Source organism: Phyllostomus discolor, chromosome 4 (assembly GCF_004126475.2).
Source record: "Phyllostomus discolor isolate MPI-MPIP mPhyDis1 chromosome 4, mPhyDis1.pri.v3, whole genome shotgun sequence".
Classification (NCBI taxonomy): domain Eukaryota; kingdom Metazoa; phylum Chordata; class Mammalia; order Chiroptera; family Phyllostomidae; genus Phyllostomus; species Phyllostomus discolor.
In genome coordinates, this window is record NC_040906.2 from 156677999 (window position 1) to 156702277 (window position 24279).

General features: G+C 35.3%; 2 protein-coding genes across 6 annotated transcripts in view; both read left to right on the plus strand.

The window, feature by feature from the left end:
• Positions 1-18339, plus strand: part of UFL1 (UFM1 specific ligase 1) — a 34962-nt gene extending 16623 nt beyond the window's left edge. Inside the window, exons 10-21 of one of the 3 annotated variants that reach the window (XR_004902833.1) lie at positions 587-766; positions 2549-2669; positions 4826-4942; positions 11054-11171; positions 12278-12444; positions 12529-12659; positions 13369-13449; positions 13778-13863; positions 14379-14559; positions 15191-15431; positions 17872-18038; positions 18169-18339. Coding sequence is in view for 2 of the 3 variants with exons in the window: in XM_028509111.2 (XP_028364912.1) it covers positions 587-766; positions 2549-2669; positions 4826-4942; positions 11054-11171; positions 12278-12444; positions 12529-12659; positions 13369-13449; positions 13778-13863; positions 14379-14559; positions 15191-15409 (1401 nt within the window). In the remaining variant the exon portion in view is untranslated. Of the gene's footprint in view, positions 1-586; positions 767-2548; positions 2670-4825; positions 4943-11053; positions 11172-12277; positions 12445-12528; positions 12660-13368; positions 13450-13777; positions 13864-14378; positions 14560-15190; positions 16247-17871; positions 18039-18112 lie in introns of those variants that run through there. The other 2 variants (XM_028509111.2, XM_028509110.2) reach the window with 2 other exon arrangements.
• A 4306-nt stretch (positions 18340-22645) lies between these two features.
• Positions 22646-24279, plus strand: part of FHL5 (four and a half LIM domains 5) — a 32129-nt gene continuing 30495 nt past the window's right edge. For 2 of the 3 annotated variants that reach the window (XM_036024492.1, XM_036024493.1), the window contains exon 1: positions 22646-22934. The gene's annotated coding sequence lies outside the window, so the exon portion shown is untranslated. The remainder of the gene's footprint in view (positions 22935-24279) is intronic. The other variant, XM_036024491.1, reaches the window with a different exon arrangement.

Below are 24279 nucleotides of genomic sequence, written 5' to 3' on the forward strand. Positions count from 1 at the left end.
TATATGAGTTCCTGGAGATTACAGATATAAGTGTGTATTTATTCACTGAACAAGTTAAGTGCCTTCTGTGTGCCAGGCACCATTTTACTAGATGGCAGTGTGGTGTCCAGATAAGGGTCCTGCTGTCAGGGACGGCTGCTTTCATTGGGGGTAAATAGTTAATGAAAATGATAATTTCAGATACTGGAAAGAGCTAAAAAAGAAATATATATTTGGAGGTAAAGTTATCTAGATTTGATGGTGGATTGTTTGGAAGTGTATGAGAGGAGCTGAGTGTGACTTGCAGATTTGGAACCGTTAACTGAGATGGGGGAGAGTAGGACAGAGAGTTGCAGATCACTGTTGTTTGGGCCTGGTAAATTTCAGATGCCTATTAGTCATAGGAAGCAGAAGGGTAGGGAAGCTGTAGGATTAGGGACCAGAACTCAGAATGATGATGAAAGCAGAAATGTAATTTGGGAGTTATCAGCATATATATGGTTCTGAAGGCCATTGGACCTAATGAGATCATCTAGGGAGAGTACATATATAACAAGTGGTTTATCTGTGATATATTGCATTTACAATTTTTCATCTGTACTTCTAGCCTCTACTACCCAGTTCTATATCAGTTGAAGATGCTGCAATGTTGCTTCAACAAGTGATGAGAGCATTCAGCAAACAGCCTTCAGCTGTAGTCTTTAATGACACAGTTGTAGTCAGTGAAAAATTTATAAATGACTGTACAGAACTCTTCAGTGAACTGATGCACCAAAAAGCTGAAAAGGTATGCCAGATTTCTTTTCACCTAGCAATCTTAACAGTATTTTCATCTGGTATCTTTAAAAAATGGGGTAAGCTGTATATTCAGAAATAAACACCGTGTTTTATACATCATTTTCCTATACTGTACCATTCCTTTTTATTTCCTCTCCTGGAGTTGTTTTTCTCCTTCTTTACTCCCATCAGAAGATATAAGTTAGAACTTAGGGAGCTGATTTTATGAATTGAAACTATATAAATGAAATTATACACTTCACATTTAAGTTATATGAAGTTAAGGTATTGGTCCAACATTAAAATCCATAAGTACACAGTGTATTTATCTATCACTACATAACATACTAACTAAGTCTATCAGAGCCTCATTAATTTTACCTGTTCAAGGTACACACACCAGGCAATTTACTGAGGAAAGAAAGTGTTTGTTACTATCAAAATACAATAATTCCTCTAAGCAACTATTGTCAAAGTAGAGGGCATTCCAAGTCTGTTTTAAGGACTATTCGATTCATATTTCTAGTTAGTAGCCCCATCTACTTATAAAGCTTACTCACAAATAGGTAGAACAAGACTGTTTATCTTAGATTGTGGTTAAATTCATGAGAGCTTATTAAACATGTAAATAATTTATATTTGTATTCCTTTCAAGCTCTTAAAAGTCTAAAAAAGACAATTTTCTACATTTGAGCTACTAAGTAGCAGAGAGGAGTAAAAAGTGCATGCACAGCATTGGTATCAGTAAACCTGAGTTCTGTTCTCAACTTATTTACTCTCTATTTGACCCTGGACAACTAGATGTCCAGTTTCCTCATCGTCAGAGAAAGGATAGTGATTCCCCCTCTCCAAAGGGTAACTGTAAATAAAGGAAGGGTGCACATAAAATGTCTGCTACATGTTAGCTACCAGTTACTAAATGCCTATATTATTATTATTTTTATTTGTGACCTTTGGCTAAAATAAGAACTTAATATTATCATCAATTTCTTTCCTTGTGCTCTTCCCTCCAAACACAAAAACAAATTCAGAAAAACAAAACCAAGGGGGAGGGTGGAAGTAAGGGAGGAAGGTGGGTTTGGAGAGGGGTTGGGGGAAAGGGTGGGGAGGAAATGCAACTATAATTGAACAACAATAAAATAAATTTTTTAAAAAAGGAAAACAGGTCATTTAATCAATTGAATATTTTTCTTTGGAAAACCAAAAGGAAAATACCATTTTTAACATGGAAATGGACTTTATCACTACAGATATGAGCCCTTTTCCATGATAACCATTTTCTGAACTGGGAAATAGTTCGTTGTTCTTAACATAAATTTTTTAAAAGCAGAAATCAAAAATGAGTCCAGAGGAGGGAGGTTTATATGCTAAGTGTGTATGTAGTTCATATATGCTCATTATGGTAGAGTTGGGTGCTGGTGGAGATTTTATCATCTTTCTAGTAATCTCAGGTCTCTAAAAGAAAGGGAGTAAGGGTCATCTGTTAAGCAGTGGCAAAACTAGCCAATAACAGCTGAAGAAGATTGTATTTGATGCTGTGTGATCAGTTGGTTGTTCAGTGACCAGACAGGATTTCTCATTAGCTGAAATGGATACAAAATCCAAGATTAGCAAAGAAAGAGGCCAATTTTTGGCAAAGAGAAACAGTCTCAGTGGCAACTGCAAGATACATCTTAGCAACAAAACCAAACAAGAATAATTAGGATGTGAGTACATAAGACAACTTTTATTTTATGCTTTTGTAATGTGACATATTTATGCCTATCAAAAAAAAACTTTGTTTTTATTTTAGGAACTGAAAAATAATCCAGTTCATTTAATAACTGAAGAAGATCTGAAACAAGTCTCCATTTTAGAAAATATTAATACAAATAAAAAAGATAAAAAAGATGAACGAAGAAGGAAAGCAACAGGTAAATACATTATTAAAAAGGGAGATTCACAGATGAGTTTTTTACTTGTTGCAGTGAACTCTGTGTTAGGCCCTTTAAAATGCCTTTTATTTGGTCAGTTCACCTTTAACTGCAAATATTAACCAAATGTTTTGCTGATGAATTAAATTTTGATTATAAAAATGGAAATATTGGTGGTTACTTATTCTGTGATTTATTTGTGAGAGCTAAGTGAATTTTACGCTTGGCCCATCTGCTGCTGTTCTCCCCTTGCCCTCTGTGTTCCAGTCCCATAGTCAGTAGCCTTTTTTTTTCCCTCAGAGTTGGCAAGTCTGTGTTTACCTCATGACCTTTGCACTAGCTCTTCTCTCTACCTGGTATGCTGTCTCCTGAACTTCAAGGAACTGGTTCCTTTTTGTCGTTTAGAGATCAACTTTAAATGTCACTTCCTCAGAGAGGCCTCCCTAGTCTCCCAGAATAGTAGGCACAGTCACTCTCTGTCATATTGTCTTGACATTTTTTCCATCACTTTTATCACTGTGATGTGTTTTATTATATGGGAAGCTTGTTCATCTCATTTTTTTGTTGTTGTTGTTTCCCTGGTATTTAGAACCTTCATTGATGTATTTTAGGTGCTCTATAAATACTTATCAAATAAATGAATTTTCCAAGGAAATACTACTTTTTTAAATTTAGAGTCACTGGAAATTATTCTAGGTGGTACTGGTATACTAGTAACTTGCATTTGGAACATGTATTTTCTATAATTTTGATAGTAGGAACAAATTTTATTTGCTATGGGAATTTATTCCTGTTTCTTTGAGATCACTTTCTTTCCTCTTAAAAACCCATTTTCTGTAGTCTTTCAGTAATGATATTTTGAAATTTCTCTCTATTCTAAGAAAACTATATAGTAAACTACTTCAGTAAATCATAGCAGTATTCACAGTCATGGATATTTTATCATAACATTTGAAGATATAGTTATAAATTCACCTTAATTGGTTACACTTATGTCAGTATAAGTAGTCTATTTTATTTCTTCTGATCCAGGATTATTTGGTACTTTGTCTCAGTGGTAGTACTATTGCATTGTCATAGTTGATAACTAATGCATGGAATAATGCCAGACATGAACATCTTCCCCATAAGAAACTTATTACCAAGTGTAATAAAAAGCATATTCACTTTGGACTTGTTCTTTTAAAAATTGTATTTTTCTATCATAAAAGTAAGGAAAAATAAATTAGAACCTATAATTAAGTGATATAAAATTTAAGGTAATTTTACTTAGAATTTTAAAAATCTTTAGTTCATATAAATTATATTAAAAATGAATTTTTATGAACCAATATATTTTCAATATTTAACTCCCTATTATAGAAGTATTCTTTTTTGTAGAATAGATATTTTAAATGTACGTATCTAATAGAGAAATACTTCAAATAACATTTTTCACTTCTATTTACCATGTTTTAGTTTGTTTCATATTTTTGGGTTTTTTAGTTTTGACTTAACCGGTAGGTGACTGATATATATTTTTTTCTACTAATCCAATTTAATATTCATGGTCCACATTTTTAGATGCTCTATAATATTTATTGAGCTCCTCTTATGTGTCAAGCGTTGCTTTAACCCCAAGTATCAGAATATTAGACATGTTTCCTGCCCTCAAAAAGTTTATTATTTTGTTGAGTGGTGGAAGAAGAATCAGGATATCGCCTGTAAATATGGGGAATAATTTTTTACAAGAAGACAAAAACAACAGAAATTTTGTGAAGCATTGTAATAAGGGATATTCATGAGACTATGGTAACTGAAGGGCAAATGGGGGTACATTTCTTTTGGGGAAGATAGAAGAGGAGGTAAATGAATGGGTTTGGCCAAGAAAAAGTGAGACAAAGCTACGGAAAAGATGCGTCATTGGAGAAGGGGAAAGAGACTGCATTTAGAGCACATACGCTGTCTGAGTGAGTTGTTCAAATTCAAGAGATTGCGTATTTTAGTTGTCAAATTATGCAACTTCTGTTTTAATAAGGAAACTTTGACATTAAAAGTAGCTAAAATTTAGTATTTGGCTTTTTTCTTCTGTAAAGTTAAATATGACAATGTAGTGTCATTATTTTCTAAAAATGGTAATAAGTTAGGTCATACTAACTAATGTCATTTTCTACCAGAGGGCAGTGGAAGTGTGAGAGGAGGAGGTGGTGGCAATGCCAGAGAGTACAAAATTAAGAAAATCAAGAAGAAAGGAAGAAAAGATGAGGATAGTGATGATGAGTCATCTCATACTGGTTTGTAGAATTATTTTATTCTTCTTTGTAAATACATGGTATTTTTTCTTTAACATTTTCTTAAGATGCACGCAGTTAGATGCATATGCTTATACAGGAAGTCCTTGCTTTGCACAGTTTCAGTGGGCATGAATTTCAGTTACCACAATTTAATTAAATGACATTAGTCGCCAACAACATGGTTCATATTTCAGTGACCAAGGTGTGTTAACTTTGGGTAAATGCATAAAGTACTAAGTACTTTGCTGCTAGCTCCTGAGCCCACAAATCAGCACAGAATAGCAGACCTGCACCATGATCTATGACAATCACATCACTTATTTCAGTTTGTCAGATTGATCACTGTGCATCTCTTGTTCACTTTATACACAGACAAAGCATGTAGTTGTGTTGCCTCATTGTTTCCCAGTGATAAATCCCTGTGACATTTTACAAAAATAGATAACCAAAAGAGGGAATTGGCTGTCAAAGTTGAAAGTGCAGCAAATAAATAAAACGTGATAACAATGTTAATGAAATATGAATCAAGAATAAATGGAGTTATAGAAGAAGTAGTGGGAATGTTGACATTGCTACCACTTAAGGAACTCTAGTTGTACAGCCAGAGGAACTTCGTAAAGGTGTATTTATTGATGCAAATGAGGAAAGTGGCTGCGACAGAAAGGATGAAAAGGTCATTGAGGATGTGAAGGTGGCAAAAAACTTGACATTAAAGGAATTCTCAAAGGTGTTTCACAATGTTAAAGGGGCAAGGAATAAAATGTTGTAGAGTTAAAAATGGAGTAGGACGACTTGCCAAAGCATAGAACGGATACTTGCCCCGTGTTGTACATTACAGGGTAAGAAGTAGGCAAGCACAGTTCAAACTATTCTTGATTAGTTTTTATAAAGAAATAAAACACTTCCATTCTCAATGTTTGTGATGAGCTAAATTACAGTGTACTAAATTATAAGTATGTTCTATTTTTCATTTCCCTGTCTATTTGTAACCACCAGTAAGAGCTTTTAATGTTTTCACAAATATTTTTAAAAGGTGATAGATCTGGCTGGCGTAGCTCAGTGGATTGAGGGCGGGCTGCAAACCAAAGCATCGCAGGTTGGATTCCCAGTCAGGGTACATGCCTGGGTTGCGGGCCACGTCCCCAGTGGGGGCCATGTGAGAGGCAACCACACATTGATGTTTCTTTCTCTCTCTCTCCCTCCCTTCCCCTCTCTAAAAATAAATAAAATCTTTTTAAAAAAACTTAAAAAAAAGTAGTTGCCTTTATAAAAAAAAAGGTGATAGAAAAATTGTAAACTTTCCCATTGTTTATAAAGAAGACTTTGCAGAGTTTCAACTTGCAGAGTCATTATTATATCCCACTGCTTTGTAAAACAAGTTATAATATTTTAAGAAAATTGTATTTCTGCAAATTGAAGTGGAAAACATTAATTTTATACACATTTAACTTTTATGATAACACTTAATTGGTTAGTTGCTTCTATCTAAGGAGGACACTTAAGTATATGTGTCTTTCTTTTTCTGTACTTGTTAGTGTTTGTTGTTTTAAGTTAGCAAGAGACATCTTTATTTTTCTAAATAAAATTAGGATACTTTGTTTTAAAAAAATAAAGTATAATACCTCACACCTCCTTTTCTCCAACAAAAAGAGAAAAAAATTGAAATAATGATAATTTGAGACACTTACTGTACTTCTTCCATGGATTTCATGATGTAGAGGCCAGAGCTAGGAGATGTAGATATGAAGTGACACAACTTCAGCTATTAATGTGCCACTACTTGTGATAACACAGTGGCTTAATATCAGTCTTCTAGGTAAGTAGAAGTATTCTAAGATAGGTAAAAATAGCTACTGTTCTTGTCATGCATAAAACAGTATTACTTAAAGGAAATCATAGAAACTACTAGCTCTACCCTTGTTTTTTTTTTAAGATTTTATTTATTTTTAGGCAGAGGGGAAGGGAGGAAGATAGAGAGAAACATCAATGTGTGGTTGCCTCTCACATGCCCCCTACTAGGGACCCAGCCCACAACCCAAGCATGTGCCCTGATCTGGGAATCAAACTTGCTACCCTTTGGTCCATAGGCCAGCGCCCAATCCAGTGAGCCACACCAGCCAGGGCTCTACCCTTATTTTAAATACTGTAAGACTGCCCTATGTGGGTTTTAACTTTTCATTGATAAATTGATTTCCCCACTCCCCAGATGCGGTAGGAGTAGGAGTGAAGGTGCATATTAGAAAAAAATTTCTCAGAGCTCTCCAAGATGGTGGCCTAGGTAAACATTCTATACCTCCTTGCTCAACCACTTCAAAACTACAGCTGAACTATAGAACCATGCAACTCAGAACAGTCAGAAATCAAGCTAAATGGAAATTCTACAACTTCAGAATTAAAGAAGAAACCACATCCATCCAGACTGGTAGTAGAGGCAAAGATGCAGAGACATGGAACAGCCTGGTCCCACAACCACGACCACATGTGGTAGATAAAAATCAGGAGGGATATCTCAGAAACGATGGGTCCCAGCCCCATACCAGGAGCCCCAGCCCAGAGTTCCAGTGCCAAGAAGAGAAGTCCCCCTAACTTCTGGCTGTAAAAACTAGTGGGAATTGAGTTGGTAGAAGAAACTTTTGGATTCCCAAGCAGTACCTCTTAAAGGGCCCATGTACAGACTTACTTAGACTAACTCCTGAGCTCCAGCATTGAGGTAGCAACTTGAAAGATGCCAGTGACATATAGGAAGGAACTGAAGTGTCTGGCATCATGGTGAGAGCTGGGGTGCAGCTTCATCTTAAACAGAACTGCTGGCAGGAACCATTGTTTCTTTTCTGAGCCCTCCACCTACAGAGCCATAGATCGGCAGACACCGTATTTGAGACTTCATCAACCTGGCTCACACTGTTTGCCCCACGCTGTTGATTTCCTGAGGCTCTGACCCACCCAATTTATGGGCCCACCCAAGTTATTAATAGTGGCTTTTCCATAGGAATGGCTTGTCTTCACTCATGCTTCAGATTTTCCTAAATCCTCTCAAATAAGCAGCAGCTGGCTTCAACAGCACCGTATCTTTTGCTAAGTGGCCCCAGGCCCTGCATTAATAGCAGCTGGCCTTGGTTCACAGCCTGGCTACACTTGGGCACCCCCAAGTCCAGGACAGGTAGCAGCCATCTGTACATAGCATTATAGCTTATGCCAAGTGGCCCCAGATAGAACACAGGCAGTGGCTGGCCTTGGCCTATTCCTCCCAGGAAACCCTAGAGCCTGTGCACCCAGTGAACAGCTACAGATCATGTCATAGCACTACTACCCAGCCACCTCCACAAGCAACACACTCAAGAGGAAGACTCAGTGGGCACCAGAGCTCTGCTGAAGTAAGTCCTGCTCTGTAGAGTGAGCCCTGGCACAGCTGATCCTCCGCTAGAGCAGAGATTGGTGGTCAGTGGTCACAGCCAGTCTTGCAGGTGACTGGCCTGGGTAAATACATCCCATTGACCTGTGAAAAGTAATAAAAACTCAACTACAAGAGGAGGGTGTACTCAGCCCATACGAATGGTGCACCTTGAGTATGCCCAGCTTGGGTGATAGGGGAAGCTATGCCACTATCACCCAACTGTGGGATACCTACTACATCAGGCCACACTACCAAGACATGGAGTCATAGCAGCTCTACCCAATACATAAAAACAAACACAGGAGACTGCCAAAATGAGACAAAGAAACAAGGCCCAAATGAAAGAACAGATCAAAACTCCACAAAAAGAACTAAACAAAATGGGGGTAAGCAATCAATCAGATGGCAGAGTTCCAAGCACTTATAAGGATGCTCAAGGAACTTAGTGAGGACCTCAACAGCATAAAGAAGATCCAGTCAGAAAAGAAGGATGCACTAATTGAAAAGACAGTTTACAGGGAATCAACAGTAGAGTGGACAAAGCCAGAATCATATCAAATGATTTGGAATAAGAAAGCAAAAAAACAACCAATCGGAACAGCAAGAAGAAAAAAGAATTTTTAAAAAAATGAGGATAGTGTAAGGAGCCTCTGGGATAACTTCAAGCATATCAACATTTACATCATAGGGGTGCTGGAGGAAGAAATTGGAAGCCTATTTGAAAAAAATAATGAAAGCAGAATTCTCTAATTTGGTGAAAGAAATAGACATACAAGTCCAGGAATTACAGAGAGTCTCAACAAGATGGATGCAAAGAGGCCCGTTCTAAGACACATCATAATTAAAATGTCAAAGGTTTAAGATAAAGAGAGAATCTTAAAGCAGCAAGAAAAAAGCAGTTAGCTACAAGAGAGTTCCCATGATACTATCAATTTTTCCAAAGAAACTTGGCAGGCTAGAAGGGAATGGTAAGAAATGTTCAAAATGATGAAAAGTGGGAACCTATAGCCAAGATTACCCAGCAAAGCTATCATTTAGAATTGAAGGGCAGTTAAAGAGCTTCCCAGACAAGAAAAGGCTAAAGGAGTTCATCATCACCAAACCGTGATTATATGAAATGTTAAAGGGACCTACTTAAGAAAAAGAACATAAACTATAAACAATAAAATGGCAAAAATAAATATTTATTAACAATTGAATCTAAAAAACTAAGCAAACAAGCAGAAAAGAAATAGAAGCATAGATACAGAGAACCCTTTGATGATTGCTAGAGGGAAGGGCAATACGGGGGAAATGGGTGAAGAGAAGAGGGGATTAAGAAGTACAAATAGGTAGTTACAGAATAGTCATGGAGATGTAAAGTATGGTATAAGAAATGGAGTAGCCAAAGAACTTACACACAGGACTCATGGACATGAACAATGGTGTGGAGATTACCTGAGGGAGTGGGAGATGCTGGGTGGAAGGGGGTAAAGGAGGAAAAATTGGGACAATTGTAATATCATCATCAGTAAAATATAATTAAATAAATAAATAATTAAATTCCTTAAAGGAAAAAAGAAAAACTGATTATCTGCAACCTTAAGTAATTATTAAGTGGGGCATGTGTTACTCCTTTAGGACACAGATTATGGAGAGGGGCTGTAGAAGTATAGCTAAACCATTCTACCTAAAAATAATGTAATTTCATTGCTTTTGAAATATGGTTGTGTTGTAATCTCTGAAATCAGGTTGTAATTAGGTTTTCAGCTAATATATATAGGGTTAACTCAATATGAAAGATCACTAGAAGGAAATACAATTTAATAACTTCAAATGCCTGCAAGAAGCAAAGAAATTAGTAATTATTTGGTGTGAAACAAGAATGAATAGCAGATCTCAAAAAGAAAGGATGGTACTCATTTATTTGAAAGCTGTAATCTCAACTACTTATATTTTGATGCATAGTGAAAATTGACTTTTGAGCTATATTATTTTTATTTCTGAGGTTTCAATCTTAGAGTCATTGATTTAGCTGAAAATAATCACTTTTATATTTTTATAATAAGAGAAATATTTTTAGCTTTCTTTATCTGTATTCTGTACTTTTCTGAGTAGGCATGACATTTCCACAATTAACAATTATTTCCATTATAGTAGCTACATACAAATTTCCTTGGAATTATTTTTGTGAGAGCAAAAATAAATTATGGGTATAAGATTATGAGATTTCTTTTAATTCTATGCCTTTGCAAAAAGATAATTTTTAGCTTAATTATAATTCACTGTGGTTTGCATGATTATAAAGAGTATTCCTGAAGATCTTAGGTAAATTACAAGGATGACTTGATTTTTAGTAATATTCATTTTTATAAAGAAGGAAATTCTGCTCAGTATCCATCATTGTTCAACAAAGAGAATTTATTGATTCCCATCCATGTTAGATCAGGGAAAATTATCTTTAGTATTTTCTGATTGACATGTAGAGAACAGTCATTAAATAAAGTTAGAAAAATATAATTCAAAAAATGCCACTATATATCCTTTTTTAAAGTGTATTTTTGTAAGTTATTATTATTCTATATGGGCAATTTTCGTGACAAAAAATTAATATCAGAGTCTTTGTGGTAGGCAGTAAATGAATTACCACCTTATTAAAATGTTCATGTAAAATAATTTTATTTATGTTGCTCATTTGTTTTGTTGGTTTTTTTCCTCATTGTTCATTACTATTACAGGAAAAAAGAAGCCAGAGATCACTTTTATGTTCCAGGATGAGATTGAAGATTTTCTAAGAAAACGTGTACAAGAGGCCCCTGAGGAGTTTATTTCTGAACTTTCTGAGTACTTGATAAAGCAAGTATAAAAACATTTTTTTTCTGGTTGATGATAGAAATTCAGTGAGTTACTAAATAGAATTTTCACCAAGATGATAAAAAACATATTTTAGGTGTTTTGGGATTTTTTCAAAACTTAGAATTTAATCTGGTCACCAAATTCCAGACTTTGTTTGCATACGGAAGCATTTCAACAAACATTTAAATGCTCTGGGCAAGGCTGCGTGGGAAATAAAAGGCAAAAGTGTGGAGGCATCCTTGTTCATTGGTCTTACAGTCCTAGGTGGGAGAAAGCCGCCAGCACTAGTCACTGGCCAGTGTCTCCCATAGCATGAAAGTAACATCTGAAAAAGAGAAAGGATCGTTTTCTATCTAGATTTGGCAGAAAGTGCACAGTACACTTTTAGGGAGAAAATCAAGTAGCAAACTGCCTTCAAAGAGAATAAATTTAGCACTAATTTAAAATGAGTCAGGCTAAATTTATTTTTATACAGAAGTCACAGAAATTGTGTTTTACTTGACCATTATTACTAACTAATGTAGTCTTTTCTCAAATTAGTAGTCCCATTGGGTAAGTGCATCTAACTTTTTGAATTTAGAAATCTAGCTTTTTCTAGCGAAGTTTTTTAAAATTAAGTGAATATATTTTTATTCCTGAATTCATTACATAGTCATATTTCTATATGTAAAAGCTGAAATAGTTACTAATTATTTGTCATTATTTCTTTAAATAATCTTTTCTGAGTTGAACATAAAAAGGTTTTTTTAATACATTATGTTTTATCGTACTTTATAAATGGAAAATGGGGAAAAGATTTAGAGTCTACTATTCTCCAAATTAACTTTGAAAAACTTCTCTGAATTTAATTTGAATTGAAGCTTTTGAATTAAATTACCTTTTTTGTCTTTAGCACAATAATTGAGTACTTTAAAATTGAGAAAAATAATTTATTTAAGTTATAACTTCTGGAATGAAGGACAGATTCTTGTGACCTGTTCTCCAAATTGCTCTTATTTTAAAAAATAGAAATGTCTTCATAAACCTTATTTCCATGGAATCAGAATTTTGTATCTGTGTAAACTGAGTACATTTTAATAAACTAAACATGTTTATTTTGTTCACAGACCTCTTAATAAAATGTACCTCGAGGTAGTGCGTTCAGTATTCGTGTCTTCAACAACTTCAGCTTCTGGAACGGGCAGAAAGCGCACAATCAAGGACTTGCAAGAAGAGTTTTCAAATCTGTACAATAATATTAGATTATTTGAAAAAGGGATCAAGTTCTTCACAGGTATACTTAATACTTTTTTTTCATTCATTGATTCTCACAATTTTTCTTGGACATTCACTTTAATAAAGCACCATTATTTTTCAGATGATACACAGACCGCTCTTACCAAACACTTGCTAAAGACAGTCTGTACCGACGTCACTAATCTCATTTTCAACTTCTTAGCTTCGGATTTAATGATGGCGGTCGACGACCCTGCAGCCATTACAAGTGAAGTATGTTCATGATTTCCTTGCCAGTCATGATGTGTTTTGTTGTAAAATCAGAGCATATTTTATTTACTCATATCTGAAATAGTCTAGAAGGAAAATAGAAGGGAGAGAAAAGATTTTAGGAAACAAATGGATAAGATTTTTAGGTCACGTTTAGTACAGTGTATATTCGGTTGCTAGCAGTATTGGTCATATAACCAGTCTATGAAAAGTAATGATGCTTAATTACTTGGGAACCAGCAGTTTTATTTTTTCCTAATTATTGGTAGGTCACATCCTTTTTTCCTGCTGAGTTGCAAGCCCCGTAATGTTTGTGCCGGGTTCCATAACTTTGCATCATCTTCATTTAGTCACACCATCTCATTTCAATATTTACACTAATTCTGAAGAGAAGTAGAGTCTCCAAAAAGAACACTTGTGCTTGGTTCCCCCATTAGCCCTCCCCCTCCTTCTCATCTTCCTCTTGCACTGCTGGCAGATGGGGGAGTAGGGCTGTGTCTGTCCTCTTTTGCTGACTGGCGATTGACTAGTTCTCTGATTTGAGAATGTTTTCAGCATAGTATTGTCGCTTGTTTGAGATATAAAATTCAAGAACAAATATAAATTCCATTCAACATTCTGTTATAGTAATAAGTATACTTTTTCCATTTTGTTTAATCTTATATCTAACATCTGTCAAAATCATAATACCTAAAGAATTTTTCCCCCATAGGTAAGAAAAAAAATTTTAAGTAAATTATCAGAAGAAACTAAAGTAGTTCTTACAAAACTCCATACTTCCTTGAATGAAAAGGTAAGTAAAGTTTGATTTTATTTAGATACATTGGAGCTAGAATTTGTGACCTTTGAGTAGATTTTTATCAGAATAATTTTAAACTAAGACTAAAACTAGTATTCTGCCCTTAGCTACCTTTTTGGGAAGTGAAGGAGGAGACCAAGTTGGGGGCGGTTTACCCTCTTTAAAGTCCTAAATCACAATTTCAAATTCAATGACAAAATAACCTTTTTTAAAAATTGATATCAGATATCTAGGGTATAAAATTATAGAACAGTATTGATGGTTGTGTTTTCTTTAGGCAACCTGTTTATAAAAATTAATCATGGTATTAAATACCTTTCAGAGCATGGAAGACTTTCTTTCCTGCCTGGATTCTGCAGCAGAAACTTGCGATATTATGGTGAAAAAGGGAGACAAAAAAAGGGAAAGGTAACACTGAATTAACCTGTATTACTAATGAGTTCTTAGATGTGTTATATCTGAATTTGGAACTTGACCATCTGAATCTTGCCTAGAGAACTGTTGTGTCTAAATGATTGTACACCTTTGAGCATATTCAGTCTTAATATACTTCAGTGTCCTTCTCTGACCCACCTTGACAAGGTAGCAGAGTTCCTTAATCTCATAGTTGATCAGATCTGGGAACTTTTTATTAGCTGTGAGACCTTTATAGGAAACCTATTTAAATGAATGCTCTTCTGTTTGATTCCCTACAACTCAAAATAAAGAGAGTACTTTGAGTATTCCTGCTATATTGTTTTTTTTCCTCTCATTTTCTAGTATATTCGTTTATCCATGCCACTTAGGGTTATGTGTATCTATACCCCATATCTAAAAAGGTCCCTTAAAATTATTATGGAACTAGAGAGCCAAACTAGAGAAATTAAAAATGAAAACAGAAGGGAAGAACTGAAATTGTTGAGAATTTGTGTGTTTTTGTTTAGGCAGATCCTGTTCCAGCATCGACAAGCACTGGCTGAGCAGCTGAAAGTCACAGAGGACCCTGCTCTCATTCTGCACCTCACATCAGTCCTGTTGTTCCAGTTCTCTACCCACAGCATGCTCCATGCCCCTGGAAGATGTGTCCCACAGATCATTGCTTTCCTTAATAGTAAAATTCCAGAGGTATTGCATTTTCAACGCACTTGAAACTTTTAAAGCATTAGATTCCAAATATTTTAAATGGATAGATGTGAATCATGGACACCAAGACATAACAACATTATCTTTTGTTCCCACAAATGTGAACAGAAAATTAGGAGATTGATTTTAAAAACTTGGTATAGCTCAAGAATCTTTTAGGATCCTATCAGATCCATGGTGGAGAATATTCTGAACTTGAAAATTAAACTTCTGGAAAAGATATAATAATGTCCAGTCTTTCATTTCAGCTTATTCAGGTTTAACCTGTCCTTCAAGGATCCCTTAAAAAGTCTTATCATGCATAAATTCTTCTGAGTAATGCCTCCACTACAAGTAAGTGTGGCTTCTTTGAACCGCCATATCACTTCGAGTATATTGTTGGTGATGGAACCTAGCTAAATTGACTGCTAAAATAATCTGTATTCCTGTTTTGTCTCTCCTAAAATGTGAACTCCTTGAAAGCAAGGACCTTGCTACATTCAGTTTTCTACTTACATGGCCAGTGATTGGTAAAGTGAAGACCTGCAGTGTATGTTGGTTGAACAAATACTACTTTGTTCCACAAAACTTAAGTCATGTTTGTTAACTTTGCTTCTCCTTTCTCTTTTCACAGGATCAGCATACTCTTTTGGTGAAGTATCAAGGACTGGTTGTAAAGCACTTAGTTAAACAAAATAAGAAGACTGGGCAGGAAGATGACTCCTTGAGTGATGAATTAGACAAAGAACAAGAAGATATCACCACTACTACTCGTAAAGAGCTCCAAGAACTTTCTCTATCCATTAAAGACCTTGTTCTCAAATCCAGAAAATCATCTGTGACAGAAGAATAATGATCTTAATTACTTTTGCCAGGTACTAAGCATCTTTCCCCCAAATTACTGATGAGTAGTTATAAAACATATTTACTCCAGTCCCCAGCAGGGCCCAATAGGGCCCTGCCACATACACAATTTAGTTAAAACAGTAGTGTTATCTTTAATGTAAATCTTACAAAAATGTGAATGTTTATAAATTGAGTTCTCCACGGAATATTTTCCGTGGAATTCCCCATGGAAGATTTCTTTTAGATAATTATAATTCTAAAAATTATACATTTCATGTTTATTTTCTTTCCATGTACATACTGAATGAAAAATAAATTTTCTGCTGTCTTTCATTTCTAGGAAAGGGTTCATTTGTTGTGTTATTATATTTCAAGTGACATATTAATCAGAAACTTAAAATGTGGTCATGTTCTTCAAGAAAAATCTCCCTTTGGTATCAAAATGAAAATTGTATTTTATTTTAAAATTAATAGAGAATGCTTCAAACCTAACATACAGAAATTTTCAAAATATATTTTTTGTTGCTAAGCCATTTATGGCAGATAGGTGGTTGGGGTCCTCAGGGGAGGCCATTACAGGTTCAGAAGAACACCTGAGGGGCGTGCATTGTTGTGCTCTATTCTAAAATAAGATGCTAACAAGAGTAAGAGAAAAAATAAAACTCACTGTTCATAGGCATGTCATATTTTACCAATGGAAAAACTAAAAATTTTATGCAAATACTTTTCTTTAACCCAGTCTGCATTCCTAAATGTCATTTATTCAATCAGTCACACTAGCACCTCATGTACTTTGTTGTGAGGGGATTTATAAGTGCTTTTAAATCACTGCAACCTTTTTTTATTTTTCAAAAATCAACACCCTTACTTAAAAAATAGGTATTCTTTTTTTCTAAAGATTAGTAGTAGTTAAAACTATAATTAAATTAATTGAACTAATTAAAACTTAAATAGTCCCTTGAAATAATCATTTCAACCTACTTAGTTTTAAGCAACAGTTTATTATATATCAAAAGAAATTTATTTTGAATATGACAGTAAACTAAATCTCAAATATTAAAAAATACTATTTTATATCATTCCTTCTGTGGTATTTAAAACTCCGTTTTAAAATGTTTGAATATAAAAATCAGTCTACCTACCTCTATTATAATTCTAGACAGAGTATTAATACTGAGTAAATGGAATTATATAATTGCAGGCAAATTATTATTATTATTAAAGTTGATAAGAATGTAACAAATTTTAAAATGTTTTTATTGGCTGTTTTTTATTAATATATTTTCTTTATATGCACAAAGGAGGAAAAATGACAACTATTCTGACCACAAATTCCAATTAGTTTTATGTACTTATTCAGCTTTCAAAATATTGAATACCCAACATAATTTTTTATTCAGTCTTTGCTTAAGAATTTTATCATTTGTATCAGCCAGGGCCAGTGTGGCTCAGTTGGTTGGAGTGTCATCTCATAACTGAATGGTTGCTGGTTTGATTCCCAGTCAACGCACATGCCTGGATTATGGACTTGATCCCTGTCTGGGCACATACAGGAGGCAATCTATCGATGTTTCTATCTCTCTTCCTCTCTCTCTCCCTCTCTAAAAAATAAAGGAAAAATGTCCTCATGAGGATAAAAAAAAAAGGTATTGCTTATTTCAGAAGATACCAAAGTAATCTTTGTTTTTGTCAAACTAGGTGATAGTTTGTGAAAATAAGAGATGATGAAGCAAATAAAAAAATTCTTATTTTGTTTTCATTAAATATTTTTATTTATCAAAATAGTTCTTATTTTCCATAGTAAATAAAAACGGCTTTTATTGTTTTTGTAAGTAAAATTATATGGCTGATTTTTATTATGTAAAAATCTAATTTGTTAATAAAATAAAAATTGTTCAGTGTTTACCTACTGCTATCTTCATGGGCAAATTTAAGAATGCTGTTTAAAATAAAGTTGCCTATTGTTTCCATTAAATAGTATGGTACTTTGAAGCATCCATTATTTTAATTATTACTAGGTATTTAATGCATGTATTATATACATTTACATTTTTAACTCTTATTCTGAACATTTTTCAAGTATTTTACTCTATTGTTCTTACACAAAAATAGTCTCATTGTCCTCAGTATCCTTCCCTCCTTGAAAATTTGCCATTCATCAGCCATTTCACTTTAGCAAACCTTTTCATTTAGCTAGATTTCAGCAAATGTGCATTTATACTCTTATCTTTCTTCTATTTGAATATATTTGAGTAACATGTTCAGGCATTCATGTTCATTTGTTCCACCTCTAGACCTGTATTTTTGAAGGATCGAGGGAAACCCATTTTTGGCCATCAGAAAGACTCAGTGAAGAGTGACATAGCTTATCAAAATCAGTGTATTTTTAGAAAAGATCTTAATGCTAAATTAAAACAATAAATGTAGAAGTTGCTTAACCTGAATGTAGAATCATCTTGAACCCTTTAGGGAATGTGCTTTATTCAGACCATAAAGCACCAAGGTTGAGGTTAAGAACAAAAAGCATCTGAAGTAAAGTGCCGCCTGTAGATGGAGAAGAAACAGTTCACTCCTTCCTCAGAAATGCCACTGGACCGAGAGCCAAGTGGGATTGTGTCTGTCAAAAACTAGTTTATGTGAGTTGGGTAGAAGGTTGGGGCAATGGGAGGTTTGCTTTCTTTGACCAACGTCTATGATGTTTTTACCCCAGTGTATAGGAAGATGACAAGAACACATGTATAAACTCTGGAATGGCCATTTCCACAGAAATCTGGGAACACTATTAAAGTGGCCTAGGATTCACACAAATTGCTGTACCTTGAAGACCACCCTAAGCAAACAAAACAACTTATAGAAGCCAGGAGAGACTTCATCCAAACCATTTAAGAAAGAATCCTTGACTTTCTAGTTTTCAGAATCACAGTGTTTTCCATTTACGTAAAAAAAAAAGGAATGACTAAACATGTATTAAACTTTTGTAAGTTCTGTCTAGTGTTGTGTTTTACTATTTGTTTTACCAGGCTTGCCTCTATTCGACCTGTATTTCTCCTCAGTGATTAGCAGTAAATTTACCCAGATCCGTATCTGAAGAGCAGGATGGAAGAGATTATGTTGTAGTGTGATGGAACAATGGGAGGACTGGGTGAATTTAAACCCTTGGCTCAATACTCTCCCAAATCCTGTATGACAGCTAAGCACCAGAAGTACTAATGTATATCTTAAAAATTTGCTTTGCTTTCAAAGAGATGGCAAGATTCAAAAATTAAAAGTTCCATTTACAATAGCCAAGTGCTGGAAGCAACTTAAGTGCCCATCAGTAAATGAATGGATCAAAATACTGTGGTACATTTACACAATGGAATTCTATGCAGCACAGAGAAAGGAGCAGCTGCTATCCTTTGGGACGGCATGGATGGAACTGGAGAGCATTATGCCAAGTGAAATAAGGCAGGTGATGAAAGAAAAATACCGTAGGATGTCACCCATAAATGGAACCTAATCAACAAAACATACAATCCGGCAAAATATAACCAGAGACATTGAAATTAAGAACAAACTGACAGTAACCAGAGGGAAAGTGGGGGAGCTTACCAGGGGGTAAAGGGGAAAGGGTTTTCCAGCATCTATAAAGGACACATGGACAAAACCAAAGGGTGGTAGGGGTAGGATCAAGGGTGGGAAGCAGGGATGGCTGGGGTTGGGGGGAATGGGTGGTGAGTAAAATGGAGAAAACTATACTTTAACAACAATTAAAAAAAAGTTCAATATATGTGTAGTGTTTTTAGGTAAGTAATCAGAGGATGCTATGGGAGAAGAAATGAAAGTCAAACTGTCTCACACAGCAGGGAAAGGAACAGCCTGGACATGACCTGAACTGACTCCTGAAGGACAAGTAGGGTTAGCCTGGTGGAATGGGGACAGGCAGCAGACATTTCTGCGCTGAGAAAAGGAGATTCAGAAGTACTAGGACATGAATTGATATAAAATGAGGCATTTGAGAAACCCTAAAAGTATGAGAAATGGTCTGGGAAGTGGGGTAAAAAGAAGCTAGAGAAACCAGAGGAAGAGGAAGAGGACCATGAAATGACTTATACACTAAGCTGAAAAGTTTAACCATTATCCTGAAAACAAGGGAGCCTTTAAAAGATTCAATGAACCAGGGAAATAAGGTGATTTTATTTGTCTTTTAGAAAGATCACCCATTCTAGGAGGCAGTTTGACAATTAAACAAAATATTTAAAATATATATTATTTGTGAAATCAATGTCTCCTCTATCTGATAAGTAAAATTTGGAGTTAAAAATGTATACAGGTCTTGCCCTGGCCACTTTGCTCAATTGTTGCAGCACTGTCCTGTACACCAAAATGTTACAGGTTCTATTCCCAGTCAGGGCACATACATAGGTTGCAGGTTCGATCCCCCGGTCAGGGCACCTACAAGAGGCAACCCATAGATGCTTCCCACATTGATGTTTCTCTCTCCCTTCTCACTCTGTCTCATATATAATATACTTTGGATGAGGATTTTAAAAATGTGTACCAGTCTTTTCCCCCACCTCTACTAGAACAGAAACATGGGCAAATGTGTCTCGCACAGAAAGGAGGCAATCCTCTTGGCTCTCAAATAATTTTGTTTATTCAGATGCTAGTCCACCAAGACAATCTGACTAATCAAGCTAAGAAAAAAGTTTCCAAAAGTTTTATGTTTCTTGTTACTGTAAAGAAGGAAAAGCACTTTATAAAATTATTTTCCTACTGAGGTTGTCATTCTGTACCTAATATGTAGCATTTAACCTACTGTTATATAGACTTACAAGTTCGATAATTGCTTGAAGGCAGAATGTATAATTGTTCAGTATTTTTAATAAATGTAAATAAAGTGAGTGTTCTACATTTTTCTTTTCCCTTTTCTCACCTAAATTTAAGTTCTTGTCATCCATACATTATAAATGTTCAGGGCAACTTTTGGACTTGAAGAAAACAAATCTAAAAGAGAGAAAAATAGGGAGCACTGATCCATAATGTATTTCATTTTATTGATACCATTATTCACAGCCACTTCAAAAATATTTAAGATTTGGAAAATCACACTTTGTTAAGTAAAAAGGAACACAGAGTTGTGTACAGTGTAGTCTTGGTTTTCTAATTAAATATGTAAGTATAAAATTTGCATAGGCCATTTACATAAACATTTACATAAACAGTTACACCCATGCATATGTGATGTTCTAAAGAGATGTGGGTAAAGATTTGGGCTGTGGCTGTTTCTCGAATGCAAGTCATTTGATTTTTTTTCAATTCTTACTCTAGGTTTTCTGCAAAAAGCATGTATTTATAATTTGATAAACATACTTTTAAATACTGTTTTATAGTGATATAGAGAAATGATAGAAGGCGACCAGACTGAGGCAGGTGCCAGACATTTTATGACTGATACAACAATCCAAATCAGAGAGTGAGGACCTGAACGCAGGGTGATGACACATCTGAGAGATGCTTAAGTAGAACCAGCAGAGGGCTGGATGAATGATGAGGATGGAGGAGGTCGTGAGGAAAGGGGGAAGTCTAAGATGGTGGGTTGGGTGATTGTGCCATGCCCCTAGGTGGCCAATACGATATAAAGAGATTCATTTGGGACTGAGTTTGAAATGCCTGAGAATATCAAATAACGATGACCAATAGACAACGACCTATTGGATACTGACCTGGGACCTTCGAGAGTGATAATACAGTTTGAGAGTAATAATACATAATCATTCATTGTTGTCATTCTGCACAGAGAGTGTGTGGAGAAACATTCTGAACTGAGGATGAAGCTCTGGGGAAGGAGGAGGTGAATAAAGGGAGAGGAGGCTGCGGACCTAGGAGCAAAGAGGAAACCAAAGAGTGTAACTTAGTGAAACCAAGAGAAAAAATTCCAAAAAACTAAACATAGCCAGAGATGAGAAATCTCTGGTAAGGTGAAAAACAGTGCTCTTTTGGATGCTAATTAAGATCTTTTATGAGCTTAATGAAGCTTTTTTTTTTTTATGAAGTAGCTCAAGTAGAAGATAGATTGCAATAGGTTGAGGGGGGAAGAGGAAGATCAGAGTTGAATCAGTGAATGTAGATTACGCTCTCAGGGAGCATAGGTGTAAACAAAGAGGGAATGGAGCCATAACTATATGGGGACTTACTCAATTTTTATCTCCAAGACTCTACTTCCTCACTTATGAAAGGAGAAAATAATGCCCTTGTAGCAGTATTGTGAGGATTAAAAATCTATTACTAACCAAATGCACTCGTGTCCTTTCACTGAATCAGTATGCTGCTGCTAATCACCATATTTTCATTTTCCTAATATCTTCGTCACCAAAGTAGGTGAATAATGAGACATGGAGTTCTTTGGCTTTGCCTTTTGCTAGCTCTATGTTTTATTGTACACACCTGAGTTTGACCTCAGAAAATATTAACGTATCATCCCTTTAGCACTTAGAACAAGGACTGTTTCAGTTTGGTCTGGGAGTGAATGGAGTTAAGGCAGAGCATTTCTTTTCTCACCCCACCTTACAAACCAAAGAAATGGCCTCCGATGGAGATTCTAGGGGCAAACACCCGTCGCTTTAGGAATCAGTTTGACCCACGAAGAATTCCTCTGTTGGATTAATTCAATATTCAAACATGTCTTTAAATTCAATTCTTGAAATATCTGGCCACTTTTCAGGTTTTGAATTGAAGATTTCAAAAAGCCAGATGAGTCTGTGCTTAAGTGAAATCATACAGCCAGAGAGATGACATAACAATCGTTACCCACTCACAGAGAAATAGGCAGAAGCAGGGAATGCTCAGTCCACACTGCAGGCGCATGGAGCAGGCAACAACCTGGAGTTATTCTAGTCAAGTCCAAGGCTCAAAGTTTCCAGATTTCCCAAGAAGACAGTACTAGAGGCCACAATCAAGGGCTCATCTCAAACTACCAGCCACTGCAGGTGAGAACAGAAAAGATCTATGGTTCAGCCATTTCTAACCTAAAAGAAGGGTTCTGATAGTCATTGGAAAACAAAACAAACAACAGATTAATCAAAGAAACAGAAAATACATTAGCCTTTTAGAAATTTTTAAAATTTAAATGTGCCCTTAATTTAGCCTCTGCAGTGGGAATTTCTCAAGTGTGTGTGTGCAGTTTGTATTTTAAGCTTTTTGGAGCTGATCCAGATATTTCAAATACTAATCCTGGCGGGATTGCCCTTTAAGGATGTCCTGCAGGGAATCTGTTACTCGTAATTTTAAGTACAAATTGACAAGGAATGTTTTTTTCAGCCCAGCAGGAGTCAGCTATGTACACATCACCAGACTTGGAGGAAACCCACTAACCCTCCTGTTTTCTTGTACAAAGTTGAAAAAGTGGCAGTTGGGAGGGGCCCTCGGATAACTCTGGTGGCTCATTCTGTCTCTCCCTTTGGAGTTGACCTATGAATGTGTTGGAGGGAAAAATCATCACACAGTCTCCTTTTAACTGTTTAAATTACAGGGAGAAGAAGCTTTAAGAAAAAGTAAGTTTTGCTTTATTTTCCTTAATGTTTACTATGTGTTTTTCATGTGGTATTTTGGTTTCTTAATTACAGGAAATTCTTATAGACTTTCTAGTGACTGCTTAAGAGAAAACTTATACTGGCAAGATAAGTAGAGATCTTGAAATTTTCTTTTTCCTTGAAATTTTCTTTGAAACTTTTTAAAAGTCAGTTGAGTCAACAGTTATCAAACTTTATATGCTAAGACTTCAGATTTTCATTTTGATGACATGTATGTGGAAGCAACATAGTGTCCAGATAACTCTTTGGAGCTGCCTCCTGAGTTCTGCAAATGGTGTTTATTCATGGGGGCACAGCTGCATTGTCATAAAGGGTGGCGGGATTCTGGGGTTCCATTTGACTTAATTTGTTTGAATGACTAGCTAACCACTGAGGGTGTTTTATGGCCGGATTTATAGATCCAAAGCACAATTTGAAGTCATTTACATATTTTAAATGAGATTCTGGCTATTTTCAAGAAAAATTTACCTACTTTTCAGAAACAGGTATAGAATATAATCCTAATCTTAGGTGTTCTGAGATTACATTTAAACGTCTCTGCATGTCTGGCCCACACAGATATATAATGAAACTATATGTATCTAAAGCATTGCTTTTTGAAACCAAGATAGCATCACTTAAGCAAAAGCATGAATCCCGTATGTGTATGCCTTCTCCTCCACCATTTTAGTCAGACCCTCTTTGGTGTCCATCATCCTTTTGAAAACAAAATGCAAAAAAGTACTAATAAAATGTGTAATACTTATAAATAAAGTATAAGAAAACCTTCAAGTCATTTTAGCCATCATTTCACATTCATAATACTTCATGTAGGAATTCTAGCATTTTTATTAAGAAAGTATATGAAATAAAATATAACACAAATATTGCAAACATACATATCATACAAGAGAGTTTTTAACATATTTGTTATGATATATGCCTAAAGCCATAATCCAAATTGCTTGATAGGGAAAGTAGACTCTGATGTCTGTTTTCTGCACTTGTTCTATGTATTCCCACATGTTATCATTAGTTGCCAATTCTGGGACTGTTCTGCCTAAACAAGAGCAGCATGTTTGTGTTTTAATGTAGCATCACCTCACTAACAAGTTTACCTCTTATTTTTATTCTACTTGCCAACAACATTTTGAGTAAAGCTGGATTAATTTGGGTTTCTTAGACTAGCCTAGTAACTTTCTACTATAATGTTGAAAAGAAATGGTTTTCTAGAACATGGAGAAACCTTGATTTGTTTTTTATGTTTTTAATCTAGGAAACATGATCTCTTTGGCACCGAAAACCAAATACTTGGGTTCACATGGGA